Raw genomic sequence first — 23,932 nt, forward strand, 5'->3', positions numbered from 1 at the left:
TGGGGAGTGAATCACTACAAAGACTACCTCCAGAACAAGCAAAAAGAAGTGCCCATGGAATGAAAGCATAGGATCCATGCCAGCACATTTATATGAAAGAATGACCAGTAGAACTGCTTCAGCCTTTTCCCCCGAGACAGTCATCCCATTCCCAATAATAGGCTTCTTAGATAATATTTTTGCAGTCTATTATTATGTTTTAGCTGTAGTATGGACCAGTAATTTATTACTGTGACCTGTGTTTTTCCAAGAATTGCTAATATAACAAGCTCCATCTTTAAGTATGATTGAGGGGGGTAAATATCAACATGTGATCTTCAACTCATAGGTCAACTGGTTAAGAGGCTTGGGTGGAATCCTGTTTGAAATTGAAGTTGGAAAAGAACAGAATAGCCAAGGAAGCACTTATATTTAGTCCCAAGCATCTGTATAAATGAAACAAGCCCTTAATAATCACAGGCATTTATTTGTTCCATCATTTGATTACCAGCCTTTTGCAGAAGTCTAGATCTCAAATATCTTTACAGCAGGGGTGGCCAACGGTAGCTCTCCAGATGTTTTTTGCCTACAACTCCCATCAGCCTCAGCCATCATGGCCAATGGCTGGGGCTGATGGGAGTTGTAGGCAAAAAACGTCTGGAGTGCTACCGTTGGCCACCCCTGCTTTACAGAATAGAGGAGGGATTTTCAACACAAAATAGTTCTTATTCCATAATGAACCAAAGACCAACTCTGCAGTCACTGTTGCTCTGCCCCCAGGCTTTTGATAGATTCCCCACCAGTAGCTACGTGGGTGCATTTTGACCTGCAGCTCCCTCCATTTCTCCATGCACCTTCCCAATCTTGTTTTTTAAAGATTGGAAAGGCAAAGGGAAAATTGGAGGGAGCTGCAAGTCAAAATGCACCCGCACAGCAACTGGTGGAGAATCCATTGCTTGATCTGATGAAAGCAGAAGCCCGTGGGCAGAGCAGCAGCGACCACAGAATCAGTTCTAATTTAACAATGTTTCTGCATAATTTATGTGGCCAGCCATGTCATTGATATGTGTATTGATTCTTGCTATTCTTTCTGTTTATATTTATTTGCTCATTGAAGACTTTTTATACCTTGAAAGCAGGGCTTTTTTTCTGCCAGAACCCAGAGCTCTGCCTGGGCTGGCCAGGGCTCTGGCTGGCCTGACCTGCCATATTGCAGCCACATGTGGTCCCAAGCCAGGAGGTGTGGCCTAATATACAAATTTACTCCTGCTGGGCTTTTTCTACAAAAAAGCATTGCTTGAAAGGATATGTAAAATATTTTTCTTTGAACGTATATTATAAATTCAAATTCTCTTTTTCCATTTTTGTTCTCATTTATACTCAAGGCTCTTAGGGCCACTTCATTTTTGACTGGGACCAAGTCCTTCAATCAGCGTCTTATTTTCTTTTTTTATGTAGGAACCCTATTTGACGATAAAGGAGAAAAACATGGCAAGAAAGGAATTTGCATGTGGGATTGCATTGATAAAATACATAAAAAGAGTCCTGTTTTCTTCAATTACCTCTATGCACCAGTTGAAACAGAGGTACAAAAGAAGGTCTTTGAAATCCTGGCCCCTAAGAGAAGCTTGGCATTACTGGAACTGAGTTTAACCCATTTGAAACATTTACTATGTTAACTACCCTGATGAACAAAATGTTTACAGGTCAAGACAGGAATTCTTTTTTATTTGAGATTTTTTTTTCCATTAGAAAACTTGAGTCCAGGATCCAAAATGCTACCTCCATTGGCATAGGCACACCCAGTGCGGCTTTGATTGTCTTTAAACAATAAGCCTGTGCCATACCACAAGTGGATCTTGAATGTCCCCTCTGTTCCAGAACCAGTTTGTCATGCAGATAGGAAAGGCACAGTTCAAAAAACACAAGCCCAAAGACTCTTCAGGTGCATTGGACTAATTGTTCTTTTTAATCAGAAATAGAAAGCAGCTTTGCTTTTGCAGTATTACACGCACATTTTTCTCCAGTAAGTGATGTAGAAAATGCATGTTTCCTACTATTTTTTAAAACTTTGTAACAAAGTGTGAATGTTTATCGGTGGCAGCTCAGCATTCTCTATATCCAGCGGCTGTGCACTGAAAAGTGCTAATAGCACTGATAGAATGGGACAAGCAGGCTCCTCTGGCTAATTCTGGAACTTAATACTGATTTCCCTGCTAGAAGAACAACAACTATCATCTGTGATTATGGTTAGGGATACTGAGAATTTTGACAAAAACACGTGCCAGGAAAGCTTACCTTAACTGAGCCCTTTAGTTACATGCGTGTTGACAGAAAACATCAGATCATGTTGATGTTTTCTGTCAACATTTATCTCAAGCACTGTGCAGATCAACTTTGTGCCTGCTTGTGCTGCAGGGTCTCCTGTGACATGGTAATAAGCATTTTTTTAAATTATCCCACTTTTTTCCTAATCAGGGCCCAAAGCAGTTTATTGCATTGTTCACTGCCCCCAAAAGAACAAAATTTTAGGAGACTCAGCAAGAAGGGGAAGTAGGAAAGTTCTGTTCCATATGATCCATTCCACAAGCAGATCTCATTGGATATCTACTGATCTTGCCCCACATAAGAGAAGCCTATATGAGTGGCTCCTAGCTTAAAAAGGCTGTATAGCCCAGGCAAGCCCACATCTCAGATCTTGGAAAGCTAAGCAGGGACAACCCTGGCAAACACTTGGATGGGAGACCTCCAAGGAATATCAGGGCCAGGATGCAGAGGCAGACAAGAGCAAGCTACTTCTCTGGGTGAGTATGGAAGTGGGACAGGCGGCAGATGTGCGCATTTGGATTTGATTTCTTGATCTGTCTGCAAGCCATCCCTGTGTTGGCTTAAAGTGCCAGTTTGGACCCAGCCTAAAAGATCATAGAAGTGGAAGGGACCTCCAGGGTCATGTAGTCCAACCCCCTGCACAATGCAGGAAACTCACAAATACCTCCCCAATGTTTTTATGTAATATATATTAATTGGATTTCTGAATATACAGTATGTTAATCTTATCAGTTTTTCACTGTACACTTGTTGCAGCATTTTAAAAGTGCCTTCTGATCATGGCCAGAAGTCTTTTAGATGTATGAGAAATCTGAAGACTGCTAAATAAACAAAGAGGAAAAATACAAATTGTGTGGTTATATCTGAAATATGCAAAGTCAATCTTGTCAATATAAAAAAAGCAAAACTTAGTTTCTGTACTGTGTTATGGGATATAATTAGATATTAACCTGTGCCTTGCATTTTCCATCAGGGTGCTTGCAGAGCAGTGCAGAATTCACAGTCAGTGCAGGCATATTTACAGTTGCTATGTATGATACCTTAAATTCAAGAAAACAACTTAAGCATTTGGCCTTGAGGGGAGGAGGGAATGGTGAAACTGGATGACACCCATGCATTTTAAATTTGCAGTATTTTCTTTTTCACAGGCATTAAAACCAAATGTGAACATATCCAGTCTTAAAAAGTGGGATTACTACACGGAGGAAACCTTGTCCTCTGGTCCTTCCTATGACTGGGACATGGTAACTTCAAAATGTAGTACCTTGGATGACTGTGACCAGGTGGATGTATCACCTTCCCAAAGTAAAAGAAAAATTGTCTGGCCATGCTATGACAACATAAATAAAGTGCAACTTGATGGCATCACCAGCCTATTAAATGTGAGTTTGAATATTTGACATATACTATTAACATGCCACTACTCAAGTAAAATCTTTCTACATTCCGCCTCTGATCTCCTTTGGTGCCTTGTAAGAACTTTTATTTAAGAAGAAGACGACATTGGATTTATATTCTGCCCTCCGCTCAAGAGTCGCAAAGCAGCTCACAATCTCTTTTATCTCCCTCCCCCACAACAGACACCCTGTGAGGTGGGTGGGGCTGAGAGGGCTCTCACAGCAGCTGCACTTTCAAGGACAACCTCTGCCAGAGCTATGGCTGACCCAAAGCCATGCCAGCAGGTGCAAGTGGAGGAGTGGGGAATCAAACCCAGTTCTCCCAGATAAGAGTCCGCACACTTAATCACTACACCAAACTGGCTCTCTATTTGAGCTGCTATATAGTGTAATTATCATCTCTGCTGTGTTCCAAAAAATAATAAATTGTACTGAAACATCTATTGCAAATAGTATTCTTGAATGAAGACAAATATTTGAGAAGATTTATTTAAATATTAGAAAAGAAAAGAGAAGGGCCACACCAATCATAGAGATCATCGATAATCTTGAATTCTGGCTATGAAAATATTGAAAGGCTAGCAGATTCGCCTGAAGAAGCTTTATGCAAGATTTTTTTTAAATAGAACAATAAGTATTCTTCATTGCACCACTGGCTGTTTTGCCTATTTTTCTCTCTTAAATATTTGAAAACAGGTTTATATTAAGAAGTAGGAAGCTATTTTCCTGAACTAATTGCTTTTTTGATATAAGTAGAAATACACAACAAATATCTCTTTTACAGTTTTTGAGATGTTTTCATACCTAAAAATTTCTGCCTACAATTATTTTTAGCTATGTTGAACAACTATGGAAAATGGATTCTAAATTAGCCTATAATAATAGTCCAAGCTTTTGGCTTCACATGCTTAAATTCAGACATTCCTTTTCTCTTGCATACAATCCTTCTGCAGTTAGAACTGTAATTTTGTAGTAAATAAAACTTGTGGTTTTGAAACATAATATCGACTGGCTCCAGTTAGTTGTCTACGGCAACTTGTATATTCCTGGAACTTCTTACATTTCACTTTAAAGCATACAGTATTAGTGCAGCACATTTACTAAATTATATCTTGAATACTGAGAAACATGAGGAGAGACAAGCTTGTAGAATGAAACTTTCCTGCAGACCCTAATGCCCCAAGAAAAGCATTTCTAATGTCTGGGTAACAAGCACTAACCTGTATGGCCCACACTAGCTGGATTTCAAAAGATCTTAGGTGCTAAGCCCTGGTTAGTACTTGGATGGGAGACCAAGAAGTGCAGGGTTGCTATGCAGAGACAAGAAATAGCAAACCACCTCTGTTCATAGTTTACCTTCAAAATCCTGTAGGATCGCTATAAATTGGTTGCAATTTGACAGCACTTTCTACCACAACAACCCTCAGAAATAGTGTAGGGACACAAAGGTCAGTCAATTTATTCCATCTATGAATTCAACACACCATATTATTAAATTGGTAAAATTAGGGATGCTACTGAATTTTGCAACCCCTCCATTTGCCTTGAAATGTTTTATTTCAATTTTTCTCCCTTTATTTTCATACCATGTTAAAATCCTTCTGCAAAATGTTTCCCATTACATTTACACATTTTAAACTTCTGTATTATTTTTAAATGTTATAACAATGGTAAAAAGAAACTAATTTGAACACTAGCAACAAAAATGGATAAAACAAAAAAATTAACAACAGTGCACAAAATAAAAACAAACAATAAAGGGCATAGTCATACATCCTTAATTAAGATACAGTCATTCAGTCCTGTGCAACGTTAACTACAGTTTAAGCTCACTGAATACACTGGGCTTGGACAGGAGTAATTCTGTAGACGATTGGATTAGGGTTGTCAGGTTTTACCTGGCTTTGGGTGGGGGATCTTCCTTGCAGTGTGATGATGTCACCCGAAAATGACATGATTGTGCTGGGCATGAAACAGGGAGGAAGCTCTAGCGCTTAGAAAAAACCTCTATGGTTATCATAGAGTTTTCTCAAATGCTAGAGTGCCCCCTCCCCACGACATGCCTTGCACAATTACATCACTTCCAGGTGCCATCATCGCACCAGGCACGTTGCAGTGTGCTGGCATTCTTCAGGGGCGGGGTTCCCCACCTGTCAGTTCTGTGGTGGTAGGTTGGATGCCCCAGAATCAGGGAAAGCCCCACCTCCAGTGGGAGGCTGGAAATCCTAGTTTGGATGGATACTTCACAACAGAGTGTAATACCAAGTAATACCCATCTTCGGTTTAGATCACAAGCATTTCAGAATTTTTTAATTTTACAATATTTCAGTATTCTTTTATTTTTGCAATATTTGTGACTCTTTTATTTTATTTGATATTTTTGTTGCATGCATAATAGATATGGTAAGGAAGATACTATGAATCTTCCCTCAAAGGTCAAAATAGGCTTGGAAAGGGCTCTGCTGCCTCCCCCTGCCTCACAGAAACTGAAGTCTGGAATACTGTAGCCTAGCAACAGCCACTGAGGGCATCTGTTGCTTAAAGCTACAGGCATGCCTTTTATCATTTTTAGATTTTTTTAAACCACCCAATGTATTTTTTTTAGATTTCACATTTTTCTGCAAACCTTGGGCCCTTTTGAGGTTTGTAGAAAGATATGTCTTCACAAATTCAATCACTAGATTTAATTATCCAAAGATGTGGCTGACTTTGCTATTAGAATATAAGATGTAGATAAAAAAAATGTTCAGTTTTTATAGCAAATATACAGAGCATTATGTGAGACTTTGTCATGAATATATTTTAATAAAATCAGCCAATATGATGGGTAATGGACAATGGTTTGCTTTGCTTTATTTTCATTCATATAGCAGAATTAGATTCGGGCTGACTTTAATTATGTAAAATGCATTGAATCTTATTGATTGTGTCAGAAATATTTTAAGTGAATAAAATTTAATAAAATTACCCCTTTCCTTAATTTCCCATGTGATTAAGCATTAGTAATTAGAAAACACCAACAAGAACAATTTACATGTTGGCTTATATACTAAATACAAGTTGGTCAGTTTTATTTCCATTACAGTTGATAATACTTTTTTTTTTGGGGGGGGGGGGTCTTAATGTTCATGTTGGCAATTGATATTGCAGCACTAAACTCGAACTTTTTTTAAAAAAAAAATTAACTCTCATCATCCTTTTTTCCACCATGATAAGTGGTTATAGTGTTTGCATTATACAGACATAAACCATCAGAAATGCTTAACCTTAGGAAAACTCTGTTGTGTTTTTCAGGAAATTGAAAGATTGGCAAACAAGTTAAACCAAAGCCCAGAAAGGTGGCAACCATTGTGGGAAAAAGTCAAAGTGAATGTTAAAGAAAATTCTAGACACAACAATGTAAGTAGTAGAAGGTACTTTTCAAAAGCTAATACCACGGGATGTATCGGAAAGGGAGTCCTCGCAGGTTCTCCACAATGCAACTCTGGGCCCAGTTTAGTGACTACAAATATCCAATTTGCCCAGAGTTTTCCCAGGAACAACATGCCAGGGAGGAAAGAAGGGAAGGCTGACAACAGGGCAAATAAAGGTATATTTGTTGGTTGTGAGGGAAGAAGGGAGCAGGAACAGGGAAAAGACTATGGGGGCTTTTTGAGAAAAGGGGAGGGAATAGTGGGGCACTTGGTAAATTAGATGTCCCCCACAAGTCCTTGTGGGTCCTCTGCTTGTACTACCTAAAACCCTGGACATGCCTAAAATCCTGCCAGTAACAGTGGCCTTTCTCCTGGGCCTGGCAGCTTTTGAGTCATATTTTTTTTCTTATCCATTTAGCCTCTTACTGTTTTGGGGGTTTTTTAGCATCTTTGGTGTCTAGCCTTCTTAGCCTCATGACACAGAAGTACTTATTTGTGCAGCTGTCATCTTTACCCTCCTCCTGAACCAGCTTATTATCACTCTTCTTTTCTTCTGAGTGTTCCTTAGCTAAACTCATCTTCACTATCCTTTTGATAATGTCAGGGAACTCTGACATCTGCCTCACACTCCCATTCTTTAAAGTTGTCCCTCTCCCCCTGCCCTTGCTGATCCATACACTTGACATGTGTTATAACAGTTCCTTTCTCCCCATCCTCTAAAATTTTATTTCAAAAACCTTTCTTCCACAAAACTTTCCTGATCTACCAGAGGCTTACAGGTATTTTCTGTATGCAACCACTTCATCCTATAATTCATTTCTAGTACCTGGCTTCAGCTTTTGTCCTGTCTATGTGTATCACTCAGAGATCAGCATCTTTTTTCACCTCTGTATAGGGCCATTTGTACACTAAAATAGTAATATTGGAAGATGGTTTTAACATGGTAACATCCTGAAAAGGTATACTTACTTCAACCCAATTTTTAAAAACAATAACTACAGTTTGCTACATGCTATTATAGTTGACAAATTTAATGTATTTCTCAGATGTTTTTGAGTTATCATTGTGATTACTACTAGGAACAAATTACTTAATTATGTTCATTAGCTGCTGAATTAGAAAAATGAAATCCAGAATTATCTTATAAATAAACTTCTATAGAGAATAAAATATGTATTTGTAGTAGCATGAAGCACTAAATATCTTTTTGCATCTTATCTAATGGGACCAACTGCATCATTCTGCATCTTTAGCCATGAATTCAGTCTATGGAGTTCGTGTACATGTTTTTGCCAAAAGCAGTTTTTAATGGTCATTGCTGTTCTAGTTTTAAAAAGCAAGTAGTCCTACTTTAGGAAGTGACTGTTTGGAACATTTGCTTATCCTCCTAGCTAAACTTTTTGAAATTTCCATACCTTTTAAAGCATCGGAGACATCCTTCTGGCTCTTCAGCAATAATGTCTGCCAATCTGCATTCCTATCAGAAGAGGTCTTTGTTGCATCTACCAGACAGTGGACTGGGTGAAGAGCAAAGCACCAACACTTCACCCTCCAATGGTGTAGAAAGAAGAGTAACCACACTATACAATCAATTCACATCAAAAAATGATGAGAATAGGTAATTTGAATGTAAATAGATTTCTTGTTTTCAGGCAGAAAGTGAACCGACATCGCTTTTGTAATCTAATATTTCAAACTTCAGCTCATCAAATATCAGAAAAGTGAAGAGGCTAGTAAAACAATATAGCTAGTAAAACAGATGCATAGTTGATGTGTTTTCTTTATCCACTCTTCACTGTGTTGGGGTAAATGCTGGGCTCAAGGACCTCTTCCCTACAGATCTCTGCTAACTTCTTATCCTTTTGAATTAGAAAATACCTTTAAACCAGGTTTCCATTTTCATTTCCAATTTATCTGTAATATACATTGGTGTGAGATGCTAGGACATGACATCACTGTTTCATCTAAACTGAGAATGAAAAAACAGAGATACTCATTCATTCACATGCACCTCCACACAACAGTATAAAGTATTTCTGCTAATGGAAGAGGGTATTTTCATGGATTCCCCCTTCCACTGCAGACCTCCAGCTTGTCCCTTATGCTGCTCCTGGGGGTCCCTTGTCTTCTAGGAGCAGCATTTCTGGGGAGCATTTTAGGCTGCAGCAGGGTGGGAGAGATGAGCCAGCCCTAGTCTGCTTACAGAAATTAATTTTTGCCACTGAGCATTACTACTGGACATAAACTAATCCAAACAGCTCTCTTCATAATAAATAAAATACTTGAAACAAGTCATTTTGTATCCATGAATCTAACATTGACTGTGACTACTTTATTGAAACTATTGAAACATTAAGGAAGCTGCTATAGTGTCATAGAAGAAATGGCAATGAGCCAAAAACTAACTATTCTTTTCTTAATGAAATAATAGGGAAAGGTACAAGTAAATTTAATTGTGTGTATAATGCTAATAATTTATGGTTATATAGTGGGTATCAATAAAGATATGACTTAGTCACCTATACAAATATGCCTCTTTTTTGGTTGCCCAGCACTAAATGGATATTATATATTTATTTTTCTTCAAGGTCATTTGAAGGTACACTTTACAAAAGAGGAGCTTTGTTAAAAGGCTGGAAACCTCGCTGGTTTGTCCTAGATGTTACCAAACATCAGGTAAAAATATGTATTGTAAATACTTTTGTGTTACATAAATAATCCTGTTATTAACAAATAACTAGTTCATCAGAAAAGATGAGTAGTAATTACAACAAGATGCACATTGCAAACATTAAAAAAAAAAGGATTTGTAACATCCTTAAGAGAAAAAAGCTTGCAATTAGGTGAGTGAAAATGTAAGAAAGAGAGGAGGATGGGGTTACCACAGTACATTATGATTCCATGGGTAGACTAAACACGATGCACACAGTTTAGCTGTGTGTTTATTTTTATGCTCTGCTCCCATCACACATCACATCACATTTATTTTGAAACATAATTTTATAGCTGTATTTTAGTTATTAAATTTGTATTTTAATGATATTCAGTCCATGAAACAATAATAGACCAACTTATACATGTTATTTTTCAAAATACTTCTACTGCAATGAGAAATTACTAACGTTAGGAAACACTGGAATCATAGAGGGGCCATATAGGCCACTAGTCCAACCACCTGCTCAATGCAGGATCACCCTAAAGTATTTCTGAGCTACTGCTTGAAGACTGCTGGTGAGGAGGAACTTACCACCTCCATAGGCAGCTGATTCCACTGCTGAACAATTCTTACTATATTTTTCCCCTAATATCCAGTCAGTACCTTTCCACCCATAGTTTAAACCCATTATTGCAAGTTCTCTCCTCTGCTGCCAATAGGAACAGCTCCCTGCCCTCCTCTAAGTGACAGCCTTTCAAATACCTAAAAGACAGCAAACTTCCTCTTCTCCAGACTAGTCCCTCAGCCTTTTCTCATAGGACTTGGTCTCCAGGCCCCTGAATCATCCCTGTCACTCTCTTCTGTACTTACTCCATTGTGTCCATGTCCTTTTTTTGAAGTGAGGTCTCCAGAACTTCACAGAATACTCCAGGTCCAGCTTGACCAGTGCAGTGTACAGTGGGACTATGGCATTTTACAATTTAGATGTGATGCCTTTGTTGATACTCCCCAAGACCACAGTAGCCCTTTTTGCTGCTGCATCAAGCTGACTGCTCTACCCATATCCCATGATCGTGTTCACACACACTGCTACCTGGAAGGGTAGTCCACATCCAGTATACTTACTTCTAATTTTTGTTGCCCAAATGTAGAACTCTGCACTTATCCTTGTTGAATTGCATCTTGTTCACATCTGCCCACTTTTCAGATCTCACTGAATTCTCTCTTTGTCTTCTGGGGTGTTTGCTACTCTTCCCAAGTTAATGTCATCTGCAAATATTTATGTGTAGTTCCTACACCCTCTCATACAGGAGGTCATTTATAAAAATACTGAAGAGTACCAGACTCAGAAATGAGCCCTGTGGCACCCCACTGGATGACTCCCTCCAATCAGATGAAATGCCAACTACTAATTGGGAGCAGTTGTTCCAGAAGAAAGTGGGGTTTTAAGTGTTTTCAAAAGAACTGAGAAAAAATTGGGGGTGGGGGGAGCAAAGTAAAGACTAAAGGCACAAAACTGCATGCAGAAATCAGGGGATAAATCAAAGCAGTATGAAACCATAGCCAACAAAAAAACACCAAGTGGAAAAGCTTTCGAAGTTTTTGAAGTGGAAAAGCCCCAGATTTTATTTTTACCTCCTACAAAAGTCCAGGTGGCCAAAGTGGCCTTAGTTAGGGCATCCATGTTCTAGCGTTGCAGCCATAATTTTGTCCATGCCGACACAGCTGGGGCCATAGCCCTAGCCTGTACCTTCATGGAGTCCAAGCTAAAATATGAGGTAAGCTGACAGGTGAGTGTTAAGATCTAGAGACTCTCTGAGCAGTTTGAGCAGCCAAAGTACCTGGCTGTAAGGTACATGGCTGTGAAAGCTTTAATTGCCAAAACCCATGGTTTCATGTGATTAGTGCAGCACTGTATTGTTATTGCATCTGGAAGTGCCCCTAAGGTATCCTTCCCCCTTCTTGGTGAGAGGTACTCCTGAGGTAGGGTTGCCAAGTCCAATTCAAGAAATATCTGGGGACTTTGGGGGTGGAGGTAGGGGCTGAGCCAGGAGCAAGGGTGTGACGAGCATAATTGAACTCCAAGGGAGTTCTGGCCATCACGTTGAAAGGGACAGCACACCTTTTTAAATGCCTTCCTTCCATAGGAAATAATGAATGATAGGGGCACCTTCTTTGGGGGCTCATAGAATTGGACCCCCTGGTCCAATCATTTTGAAACTTGGAGGGTATTTTGGGGAGAGGCACTAGATGCTATACTGAAAATTTGGTGCCTCTACCTCAAAACACAGCCCCCCTAGAGCCCCCAATATCCGCAGATCAATTCCCCATTATTCCCTAAAACTGCTGGAGATCTAGAGCTGTAGGGGTGGGGCTTCCCCTGCCGGCTAGCTGGCTGGGGGCAGAGGGAAACCTGTAAAACCAGGAGATCCCCCGCTGGGACCTGGAGATTGGGACGCCTATCCTGAGGCCATATTAGCTACAGAGGTGTTCATTTCTAGAATTTTTACATCCTGTGGGTGGTCTGCTTTGGGAGCTGAGAGCTTTAAGATCTTTAGAGCTATATAGAGGAGCAAGAGAAGTTTTTTGGGGAAACAGCCATTGGTGCTTTGGGCGGGAGGGACTCCTTGTCATTAGGCAATTTCCCTTCTTCTCTGGCTGAGTGATGGTCAGAGTCTGCCAAGTAAGTTACAGAATACTTCTCATGGGATCTGAAAGATGAGGAGGATGAGGGTACTTGTGGTAAGGTTGCTGCCTTAGTAGGCCAGGTGGTTGGCTTTTTGCTATGTGGGGTTTCACTGGAAAGAATGTTGCTTCTGGGGAACATGGGAAGAAGTGGGGTGATGTCTGGATCTCTTCAAGGGCATCTCACTTTGTCTGTGATTGCACTGGGCCCTGACAAAGTATTCCATCCATGCCTAGAGTTCTGTAGCGACTCCCCCCCCCCCCCATTCAGAAACATTGCAGGGAGATCCCACTTGTTGCTTATTCAGCCCCCATGCCATTTGCAGTCCTCCCTGGTATGCATTTGACTTTTTCTACCAAAATGAAAATAGCTGCCACCCACTGGATTAGAGCTTGTGGGGCTTGCTCATGAAGCTTCTGCAAGTGGTGCTGAAGGGCAGGAAGAGGTACAGGCTTGCGTGGCCCTTTTGTGCACAGTCCTTGCCTCCAGTGACTGTGAATAGGAGACTACCCAATCATCAGAGCGCCCTCCTCTCTCCTAATGAAAGCAGGAAGATATAAATTGTACTTCCTATTTCTGTGAAGGGTAGGGTTGCCAGCCTCCTAGTGAGTACTATATCAAAAACAACCTACCTAGGTTATAGTGACAAAATTACTAAACTTTGTTACAAAGTGCCTGTCTTCTGGTTTGATCCTGGATTGCTTCGACACACTCAGCTTGGAGGAGGTCGACGGAATCCTCTCTACTGCACGTCCAACAACCTGTGATCTGGACCATGTCCCTTCTGGCTAATTAAAGCTTGCCAGGGGGAGCTAAGATGTCCTGTACGGGACATCATAAATAGATCCCTCTCGGAGGGCCTTTTTCCAACATCTCTGAAAGAGGCAGTGGTCCGCCCCCTCCTGAAAAAGGCTACGTAAGATCCTGCCGAATTGGCACATTACCGGCCGGTCTCAAATTTGCCTTTTTTGGGCAAAATTATTGAGAGGGCAGTGGCGTCACAACTGCAGAGTTTTCTGGATGATGCTTCCATCCTAGATCCACACCAGTCTGGCTTTCGCCCGGGCCATGGGACAGAGACAGTACTTGTCGCCCTCATGGATGATCTCCAGCGGCATCTGGATCAAGGTGGTTCGGCGGTACTGTTGTTGTTAGACCTATCGGTTGCGTTCGATACGGTCGACCACTAGTTGCTGACCCGCCACCTCGCTGACACAGGGATTCAGGGGCTGGCCTTGCAGTGGCTTTCCTCTTTCCTTGAGGGTCGGGGACAAAGGTGGCAATTGGGAGAGAACTATCCCAGAGACACCTACTCAACTGTGGGGTGCCTCAGGGGGTGGGTCCTCTCCCTAATGTTGTTTAACATCTACATGCACCCCCTTGCCCAGATTGCCCAGAGATATGGGCTGGGTTGTCACCAGTATGCTGATGACACCCAGCTCTATCTATTGATGGACGGCCAAACTGACGATGTCCCTGCAAATCTGGACCTGGCATTGCAAGCCGTGGCAGGTTGGCTTAGGCTGAGTAGGCTGAAGTTAAATCCAGCGAAGACAGAGGTTCTTTGCCTGGGTCGCGGCAGTCTGGGAAGGGAAATCCCTCTACTGGCCTTTGATGGTGCATCACTGGAAGCAGTGCGCAGGGTCAAGAGCTTGGGGGTGCTACTGGAGTCTTCCCTGATAATGGAAGCCCAGATAGCAGCCACTGCTAAATCCACCTTTTTTCATCTTAGGCAGGTGAGGCAGTTGGCTCCCTTCCTGGAGCGTGGCGACCTGGCAACAGTGATCCATGCAACGGTCACCTCGAGGTTAGACTACTGTAATGCCCTCTACATGGGGCTGCCCCTGTGCCGACCTCAGAAACTGCAGCTAGTGCAGAACGCAGCAGCCAGGCTGTTAATGGGTCTCCCTAGGTGGGAACATGTACAGCCTAGGTTGCGGAAACTGCACTGGCTGCCAATTGTATACAGAGTTCGTTACAAGGTGCTGGTTATTACCTTTAAAGCCCTATATGGCTGAGGACCTGCCTACCTTAGGGACCGTCTCTCCCCATATGTTCCCCAGAGAGTACTGAGATATAGTTCACAACATCTGCTGAAAATCCCTGGGCCAAAGGAGGCCAAATTAAAAGTGACAAGGGAGCGGGTCTTCTCGATAACAGCACCCCAGTGGTGGAACCAGCTGCCAGAGGAGGTGCAGGCCTTGCGGAACCTTAATCAGTTCCGTAGGGTTTGCAAAACCATCCTCTTCCAGCTGGCTTTTTAAGGTGGAACCATTACATCAACATAAAAACTATGTTTATACACACATCAAGACTGAAGCACCATATTATGCTATATTGTGGTTTTAAAATTATTAATTTAAATGCTGTTTTATATGTAATTGTATTTTAACTGTTACCGCTTTGAATTTTATTGTTGTATCACAGTACGAAGTACTATGTCTTGTAAGTCACCCTGAGCCTGCTTCGGCAGGGAGGGTGGGATATAAATTAAATATTTATTTATTTATTTAATCCAATCTTTTATGGTGAAAGTATAGTTCACATTACTCACACATTACATGTTCATGTTAAACACAATTTTATTGATAACATATTGTAACCATATCCATTAATACCTTCTTTTTATCTATCCCATATGCTATTTTCTAGTCCCCCCCTCCCCCCGTTACTTGACTTCAGCTGAAGTTATATACTTAAAATACTAACATTTAAAGGTACCCTTAAACCATAAGAACCTATATTCATATTCTACTTTTTTCTAGTATTTGACATTACTCACACATTACATGTTGAATGCATTGCATATAGGATACATTCTCAATATTTAACAATTTTAGAAATAAAGTACACAAAATAAGTAGAGTTCCAATGTACAGGAGGCCGACTAAATATCCTGCTTCAAAGTTTTCTTCCAGCAGAGGTGCACTCGAGGTTCTTTTATTTCTCCATGGAGACAACTCCTACAAGATTTATAATACTTCAATTGGAAGGCACTTCACACTCTTCCTCCTTCAATATTACAACATTTCCTTTTGTACGGCATTTATAAACAGGCACCAAGTCTCAGTATTTTTTACAAACGGCAACATGAGCCATTATTAGAGCTGTTGCCAGCTGTAAAAAATACTGAGACTTGGTGCCTGTTTATAAATGCTGTACATAAGGAAATTTTGTAATATTGAAGGAGGAAGCATGTGAAGTGCCTTCCAATTGAAGTATTATAAATCTTGTAGGAGTTGTCTCCATTGAGAAATAAAAGAATGTAGAGTACACCTTTGCTAGAAGAAAACTTTGAAGCAGGATATTTAGTCGGTCTCCTGTACATTGGAATTCTACTTATTTTGTGTACTTTATTTCTAAAATTGTTAAATATTGAGAATGTATCCTGTATGCAATGCATTCAGCATATAATGTGTGAGTAATGTGAACTATATTTTCACCATAAAAGATTGGATTTTGTAACAAAGTTTAATAATTTTGTCACTATAACCTAGGTAGGTTGTTTTTGATATAGTATTCTGAGTGACTTCTCTCTTGGTATTTTTAGCCTCCAAGTGAGGCCTGATGTCTCTTGGAATTACAATTGATCTCCAAATGACAAAGATAAGTTCTTGTGGAGAAAATGGTTGCTTTTTAAGAGGGACTCTGTGGCCTTGCATCCAGTGGGGATCTGTTATGTATTGCTGTGTTTGTAGGCTTGAGCTTGAAGTATGCTTCTATTACTCTCCAGGATCCTGATGCCTGCATTCCAATTGGCTATTCTCTTAGAACTGGCCAATTATGGCATTAGGCATTTCTTGCAGGAAATGCAAATGAAGGATCCTGGAGGGACCAATAGGAAGGATTGCCAGCAACTAAAAGGGGCGTGTTTTACTCAGTCACAGTGTACATATTGAGTTGAGTTGCCTGTGTTGTTTGTGACTGTTTTTTCTTGAATAAAGTGTTGCTGCTTACAGAAGAGCTGACTGAACTCACTTTACACTCCCCAAACTCTGCCCTTCACTGGCTCCACCCCCAAATCTCCAGGAATTTCCCAACCTGGACTTGGCAGCCTTAGTACAGGGATATGTTCAGAGTCTGTAAAAGATGCGATAATTAAGTGGTAGATGCTAAAACTTTGTTACTGTTATTGATAATATATTAAATATTTTCCCTTTTTTTATAGCTAAGGTATTATGATTCTGTGGAAGATGCATGCTGTAAGGGGCATATTGACCTTGCAGAAGTAGAAAATGTCATTCCAGCTTCACCAACAATTGGTGCTCCAAAGCATGCCAGTGACAAAGCATTCTTCGATGTAAATATTGCCTGTTTTCTTAATGACTTTATACTGGATCATACTAGTACTAAAAAATCTCTTCCCCACATGCTTATTTTTGAAATTTTTATCTGGCACTCCTAACTACATCACTTTTCTGACCTTTATCTTCAGCGTAACAAGCATGCATTTTTAAAACAGATAAAGAATCTGCTGATGAGATAGGAATCTGATATACTTAAAGCATATTAATTGTATCCTTGAATGTCAATGAGAGAATATGCTGCTATCAGATTCAGACTTATGCAAGTCTTTCAATATATTCATTGATAAACCATGACAAGGTGCAAGCTAGAAATTCCCCAAAGAGTTTCTCTGTGTCCCAAAATGGTAATTATACATAAATGAAAAATGGGCTTACATAGACAGCCCCCCAACATATATGCAACATAATACAGGCATATGTGTGATACCCTTGTGACCCTTCTGCTCTTCAGAACTGAACCCACAAGTGTTGAGATAAATTCTTGCATGGGCCCTCTACTCCCACCTTCCCAAATGTTACATATTAGATTTACAATTAAAAGCAAGCTTTAAAGGTTTTGCTTTTTATTTTATTTAATCTACCTAGCATTGCCAGTCCTTAGTGCATACTACTTTCAAGTTGCCAGCTTAGAAATACATGAAAGTATGTGATAGATGAACCCAAGTCTGGCTGCAGCTCCTTCATGCATATCCACAGCATGTTATAGAAACATGGATTTCACTTTCATGCATTACTCATGAGAGATGAACTGTAAATCCCTTTGCTGCATGAAGCCTGAGTTGGCCTTAACACTCTCTTAAGTAAGCATGGAAATTATTATGCTACATTATTTTTACATCTCTAATTTTTGTGTTATAGCTGAAGACAAGCAAGCGTGTATATAATTTCTGTGCTCAAGATGCACACAGTGCCCAGCAGTGGATGGACAGAATACAGAGCTGTATTTCAGATGCATAATAAGGAAACTCCTGGCACTGCCAGCTGCAGGAAGGAAATGCTCTCCATATATGTGAGAAAGTAACATTTGATGGGGGGGGGGGGCATTTTTGCAGATCAAGCAGCCTTATATTTCAGCCATAAAAACTTAGAACATCATCTTTCCTTAAGTACTTAATGTACAGAGTAATTCTTTCCTTGGATGGAGGACACTCAAAATAAATAACCACTTAGCCTGAAAAACTTTCTCTTTAGTAGGGTATCAGGTTGGCTGAATGGGCAGCATTGGGTTATTTTTCTTTAATCAAAGGGCGAATACTTTTTCCAAATATTTTATCTCCAACTTGGTTTTCTATAAAGGAAATGATTGAGAAAATAATTATTATATTTAAAGGCTAGTAGCCATTCCTTAGAGAACATTATTTCAACTTATAAGTCCTGTAAGTTCGAAAACCAGTAATAGGCAATACAAAGTAGGGACAGAAGTTTCAAGGTGCTTAAATCTTTACATTAAAAACATTTAAAGATTTATTCCTTCTTTGCCAGTTTTTTGGGGGTCTTTTTATTTCTACAGGTATCTTTCACTGTTGCCGTTAACTGTCAAATGCATACTTTTTGTTTTGAACTCCTTTTGCAGAACAACAATGGAAATAAAATTGCCTGACCTTTTTATAAACACAGACTTAGGTAGGAGAAAAAAGCCTAAGAAGTATAAAACTTGTATATTAACTTATGTGCTGTTCTGCATACTGTAAAATGGAATAACACAGTGATAAATGCACTAAACAAAACACTTGCACTGAAACCCTTGTTAGTGGACATTTTGAAGGACTGATTTATTTATAGCAAATGCTTGCTAGATAAACAGCCAATGCAGATGATAAATATGTACATAATTGGGCTTAATATGTGTAATTTGATACTTTAAAAACATTTTTGCACATGAATTGGAAGAGTGTTTTTAGATTTTTTACATTTCCTAACATTGTGTTTCTTCATCTTAAATTGTTTGAGGAATGTTTTTTTACAGTCCAAATTAATACAAGTTTGACTTGCTACAGCCTGTGATGACTCAGTGTGATGTTTCTAGCTAACTACAATTTCTGTGTTTTTATTTCAAATGTTAATATGTGAACTATAAGACTAATATGTCAGAGTTTGTATATATAAGTTGATATTTTCGAGTGTTTAGTCATGTTGCTTGTTACTATTGAAGTAACCAAACTGACTTCATTTGTGGGCTTTCAGTTGCTGAAATTGTTTACCCTTTTTAAAACCACTTCTTGACTTTTCTTTTTGAGTAAATAGTGATTACAGATCCTACACTGTACACAAAATAGGAAATGAATCTGTTTTTAATAATTGGAGTTTTTGAAAAAGCAATGAAGGATTTTTCTAGCATTTTCTGCAGATAAATTACCACCCGTGAAAAATGGTGTTTGCACATTCATGTATTTGCTTTGTAAATGAAGTACTTTTATATGTACTTTGTAAAATAAACATTGTTCTGTGTTTGGCTGAAAATATATACAACATTACCATAAATGGCTGTACCTAGACAATTTTAATTATTTTATGTATGTTACATGACTAGTGTTTGCTAACCAACTTGTAATAAAGATGCTTCCTATGAAAACATTCCATCTTCAGTAGAAGAGTAGCAAATATTTTACAGCATCTAATTGTGCAATTAATTGCCAATGCACATATTTCCAATGCAATTATATTCCAATGCACATAGTAATAAAGTTTATATTGCCCTACAGATAGGTGCCATCTTACATGTGAAAAACTTTTCTTAAGGCCATTGTCTAGCTAAAATTAAATTTAAAAGGACACAGACACACACACGTATGTGTAAACAGTGGTGACAGATCTACACAAGTTTCTATAATGATTTTGAGATATCATAGATAATTTCCTTATGATGGCCAAATGGAGTGCTTCCATTGGCTGACAGGTGCATTCAACAAACCATTGGCCTATCATGTTCAGTCACCAGCTCTGGGTTTCCATTGGCTGACTCTCCTGTCCCCCACCTATTACAGGCCGAAGAACACTGAGCATTCCTGCTCAGAAAAAGCCCTGACACATCCTGTGTATTACAACTCCAACACCTTACCCAATCCTTTACTAAAGAGTTGCTGTGATGTCCAGTATATCCTAAACATACTTGTTTTTGCTGTATACATTGCAACTTAAGATCCTTAGAGAAAGCAGGTATAAAAGCCATTTCTCATTGCTTTACCAAAGTAGGAAATTCTAGCTCTTTATTCCATTCATTCCTGAAACTCTGCATATCATATTTATTAATCAAATATTTAAACAAATATTGCAGATTTCATTTTCTGCATCCATTCAGAGTTTCCAGGACCAAAAGGGAGTCTGAGACTCTTAATGCTGCAGGGCCATATTTAGATACCAACAGATATTGCAAGTTATATCTAAACTTCAGCTGAGAAAATGACAAAAAACCTCATCATTATAGTCTTATCAGTTGGTCCAATGTAAAAATTCCTCTATTAGTCCAAACCTTCCATTAAAAAGATTTCTTCTCAATTTTTAGGTCTGGATTGGCCCATAATGTTAGTTTTACATGTGAAAATGGATCCAATTGGTATTGTCACAACAGTATGTACCATTGTTCTCTAGCTGCAGAAACTGCAAGACGAACGGGATCCACTCTAACATAAGTAGACCATCATCATCATCACCATCAGAATTTATAGACTGCTTTTCCCCAAAGGGCTCAGGGCAGTGCACAACAGGTTAAAATAAAATAATTAGTTACAGTTACAATAAAACAACAGGACTTAACAATGGCATAAAATTGTGCTTTGCTTCCTCCCTTGGGCAGATTAGAACCAGTCATGGAGGAGGCCATAATGAGTCAATGTGACCTGTTGTTGTCCTCCACCGTAGGCCAGGCAGAACTTCTCTGTTTTACAAACAATGAAGAACTGAGCAAGGTACCACAAGGCATTGATGTCATCAGGTAGAGAGTTCTACCAGGCTGGAGCCAGGGCCAATAAGGCTCTGGCTATAGTTGAGGACAGCCAGATATCTTTTGTGCCAGGGACCTCCAGCAGGTTTTGATCTTCTGAGCACCAGACTCTTTGGGGGTTGTACTGGGAAAGGTTGTCCCAGAGGTATGCTGGTCCCAGACCGTTAAGGACATTAAAGGTCAGAACCAAAACCTTGAAGTGAAGCACATGCTAAATGTGCATTGACATTGGGGTACCTATAAGCACCTTCACCACTGCATTCTGGACATGCTGTAGTTTTCAGGTCAGCTTCAAGGGTAGCCCTACATAGAGCAAATTATATTAATCCAACGTTGAGGTGACCATTGTTTGGATCACTATGGCAAGGTCAAGGCTAGAGAAGAAGGGGGCTAGTTGCCTGACCTGGCACAGTTGGAAGCATACCAGCCTGGCAACATTCACTACCTGGGGTTCCATAGATAAGGAAGAATTCAGGAGCACACCCAGACTCTAGACAGTCAATGCCAGTGTTAGGGACACACCATCCAGTGCTGGAAGTTGGCAGCCCCGTGGGATCCCACACACCAAAGTGTGTTGGGGTGACACCCTCTTTCCAAGCACCACTCTGTCCCTGGTCCTGAAGGAATGAAATAAGCCATTTCAAGGCTACTCCATGGAATCCTACATCAGTGAAGTGGTGGGCCAACAGATTATGGGCAACTGGATCTAACACTGCTGTCAAATCTAACAGCAGTACCAACCTGCCTCAGTCGTAATGCATTCTACTTACAGAGGGGAACTAGATAAGAAGCTTCCAAAAGAGCCGAAGATGGATAGTCCAACTGCAAGGAGCAATCCCAATAATCAGTGCAAGTTAGCAAGTATGCCTGGTAATATAAACTAAGATCAGGAAAACCAAACTGTCCTTCACTGAATGAAAGTTGCATCCTCTTTAAAGAATCTGAGGTAAGGACTCTCCCATAAATTTCTGAAACAGTATTAATTGTATCACTATATCTACAAAGTATAAGAAAAGGCACTGTGTGTGTAACATAAATAGTCCTAGGTATAATATTCCATTAAGGGCCTTAAAAGTCAGAACCAAAACCTTGAAGCAGATCCAGTACTCAACTTGCAGCCAACTCAAAGGATACTTAAATTCAGTGACTGAAGCTATGAACAGGGAATACAGATCTTTTAATAAACCTGAAAAAGAGCCCAGGCTTAAAGAAAAATGTTTATATATATATATATATATATATATATATATATATATATATATATATATATATATATATATATATATATATATATATATATATATATATATTTATATTACACACACACACACACTGGGGTTTTTAAAAACCCTAACATGATAAAAGGAGTGCCTATAGCGTTAAAGAATGGATTCTCTCAGTGGCTGTTGCTAGAATTTTCCGCAGGCTGTTCCACAGAATTTTCAGTTTCTGCAAGTAAATGGGAGGGGGAGGGTCCTTTCCAGGCCTGGCCTAGTGGCAACCACTGGATGACACGGTAATATCTGACTTGCATGACTCAACTAGGCCTGGCTGCTTGCTACTGTTAAACAGCAGTCACCCAATGAATGCCAGTGTGGTGTAGCAGAATTTCAGAGTATGGTCTAAGACAGGGGTGGCCAAACTTGCTTAGCACAAGAGCCGCATAGAATAAACATCAGACGTTTGAGAGCCACACGACATGAACATCAGGTGTTTGAGAGAAGACAGAAAAGGAAGGAAGGAAAATAGATGAGAGTGAGGAGAGAAGGAGGTGGAAAGAAAGCAACTTTTAGTTTAAATGCATTCTTCAAGCTGTTTGCTGGTTGGCTTGGAGAAGTGATTTAAAGAAAGAAATGCCTTCTCCAAGCCAGCCAACAGGGCAGTGGGGGCTTCAAGAGCCACACAATATGTGTGAAAGAGCCACATGTGGCTCCCAAGCCGCAGTTGGCCACCCCTGGTCTAAGAAATTCAGGTTAAAATCCCCATCTTGCTGTAGAAGTTCACTGGGTGCTTTTAGGCTAGTCACATACTTTCAGCCTAAGCTACCTCACAGGGTTGTCACAAGGATAAAGAAAAGGCAGATTGGTGAATGGCTGAGGAGAGAATGAGGCAAGGAAAGGGGAGCAGATATGGGGGTTGCCAGAAGGAAGGAAAAAGGAAATAGTATAGGGAGGAAGATACAGGGTTGTGGGGTACCCGCTACAAGTCCTTGAGGGTACCCTACCATGCAAGTGGGCCTGGACCAGTGGCTGGCACCATACAACCGAGTCATAGTTTTCCTAGACAGAACCTGCTGCCGGGTGAGGGAAAGCTGAAGACAGAGGGGCAAGTAAATGGAGGTTGGCTGTTGAGTGGGAAGGAGAGAAGGAGGTAAGAAAAGGGGAGAGGCTATGGGGGCTTTCAGGAAAAGGAAATAGTCAGGGAGGGGAAAATGATAAATCATCTGCAAATCATTATCAGTTCCCGTATAATTTTAATAGCCACATGTGAGCTCATATGTAGATACTTATATCCTTGGATTCGGTCCACATAGAGAGGAGAGAGATTTCCCCCTCAAAACTGGAGACCTCTAATTCGAAGGTGTGAGGGGGGTTAAAATCCCCAAACACAGCACTGCTACAGTTGGGGAGGGGAAGAGAATGGGGAGCAGTAGCATTCAAGACATACAGCTATGTGAGAAGAATCCTTCTCCCCTCCCACCCCACAATACACAGTTCCAGTGCTGCTTGTCCCTGCAGTTTGCTCAGTTAAAAGCCATCCATCCTAGAATATCATAGAGAAAGATAGTTGGTTACATTTTTCATCCTAAAGAAAGATGACTGGTTATGTTTTTCATCACAAAATGTATTCACACATGCCAACATGGATTCTAGTGTTCATAGGACAAAACTAGCAAACCTTAAGCCCATCCACAAAATGAGTTTAAGAGGGGTGGCCCCGCCACAAGGTGGTCCTAGGTGATTGCCTAGGATGCCGGAGTGCGGGGGTAGTGCTGGGGGCACCAAAAGCATGCAGTCCCATCGGGCTCCAATGGCTCAGGGCTCACATCTGCTGAAGCTAATGTGTCAGGTGAAATTGGGGGAAATTGCATTCAAGCCTGGAATTGACATGATTGACATAGGGCAGCATCAGCAGGCAAATTAAGCCTACCCAGCTAGTTGTCCTCTGGGAGTCTGGGCCAGTCTGCCTAGGCCATGGAAAGCTCTTGGATCAGCCATGCAGAAGC

General features: G+C 40.3%; 1 protein-coding gene across 1 annotated transcript in view; it reads left to right on the forward strand.

Moving 5' to 3' along the window:
• The window catches only part of SBF2 (SET binding factor 2), a 540,115-nt gene extending 520,777 nt beyond the window's left edge, over nt 1-19,338 (forward strand). The window contains exons 36-42 of the mRNA XM_060263154.1: nt 1,438-1,565; nt 3,456-3,689; nt 6,999-7,103; nt 8,542-8,735; nt 9,706-9,793; nt 16,628-16,759; nt 17,625-19,338. Coding sequence (XP_060119137.1) covers nt 1,438-1,565; nt 3,456-3,689; nt 6,999-7,103; nt 8,542-8,735; nt 9,706-9,793; nt 16,628-16,759; nt 17,625-17,723 — 980 coding nt within the window. The 3' untranslated portion in view covers nt 17,724-19,338. The remainder of the gene's footprint in view (nt 1-1,437; nt 1,566-3,455; nt 3,690-6,998; nt 7,104-8,541; nt 8,736-9,705; nt 9,794-16,627; nt 16,760-17,624) is intronic.
• The last annotated feature ends 4,594 nt before the right edge of the window (nt 19,339-23,932 follow it).

This window comes from Heteronotia binoei, chromosome 21 (assembly GCF_032191835.1).
Source record: "Heteronotia binoei isolate CCM8104 ecotype False Entrance Well chromosome 21, APGP_CSIRO_Hbin_v1, whole genome shotgun sequence".
Lineage (NCBI taxonomy): Eukaryota > Metazoa > Chordata > Lepidosauria > Squamata > Gekkonidae > Heteronotia > Heteronotia binoei.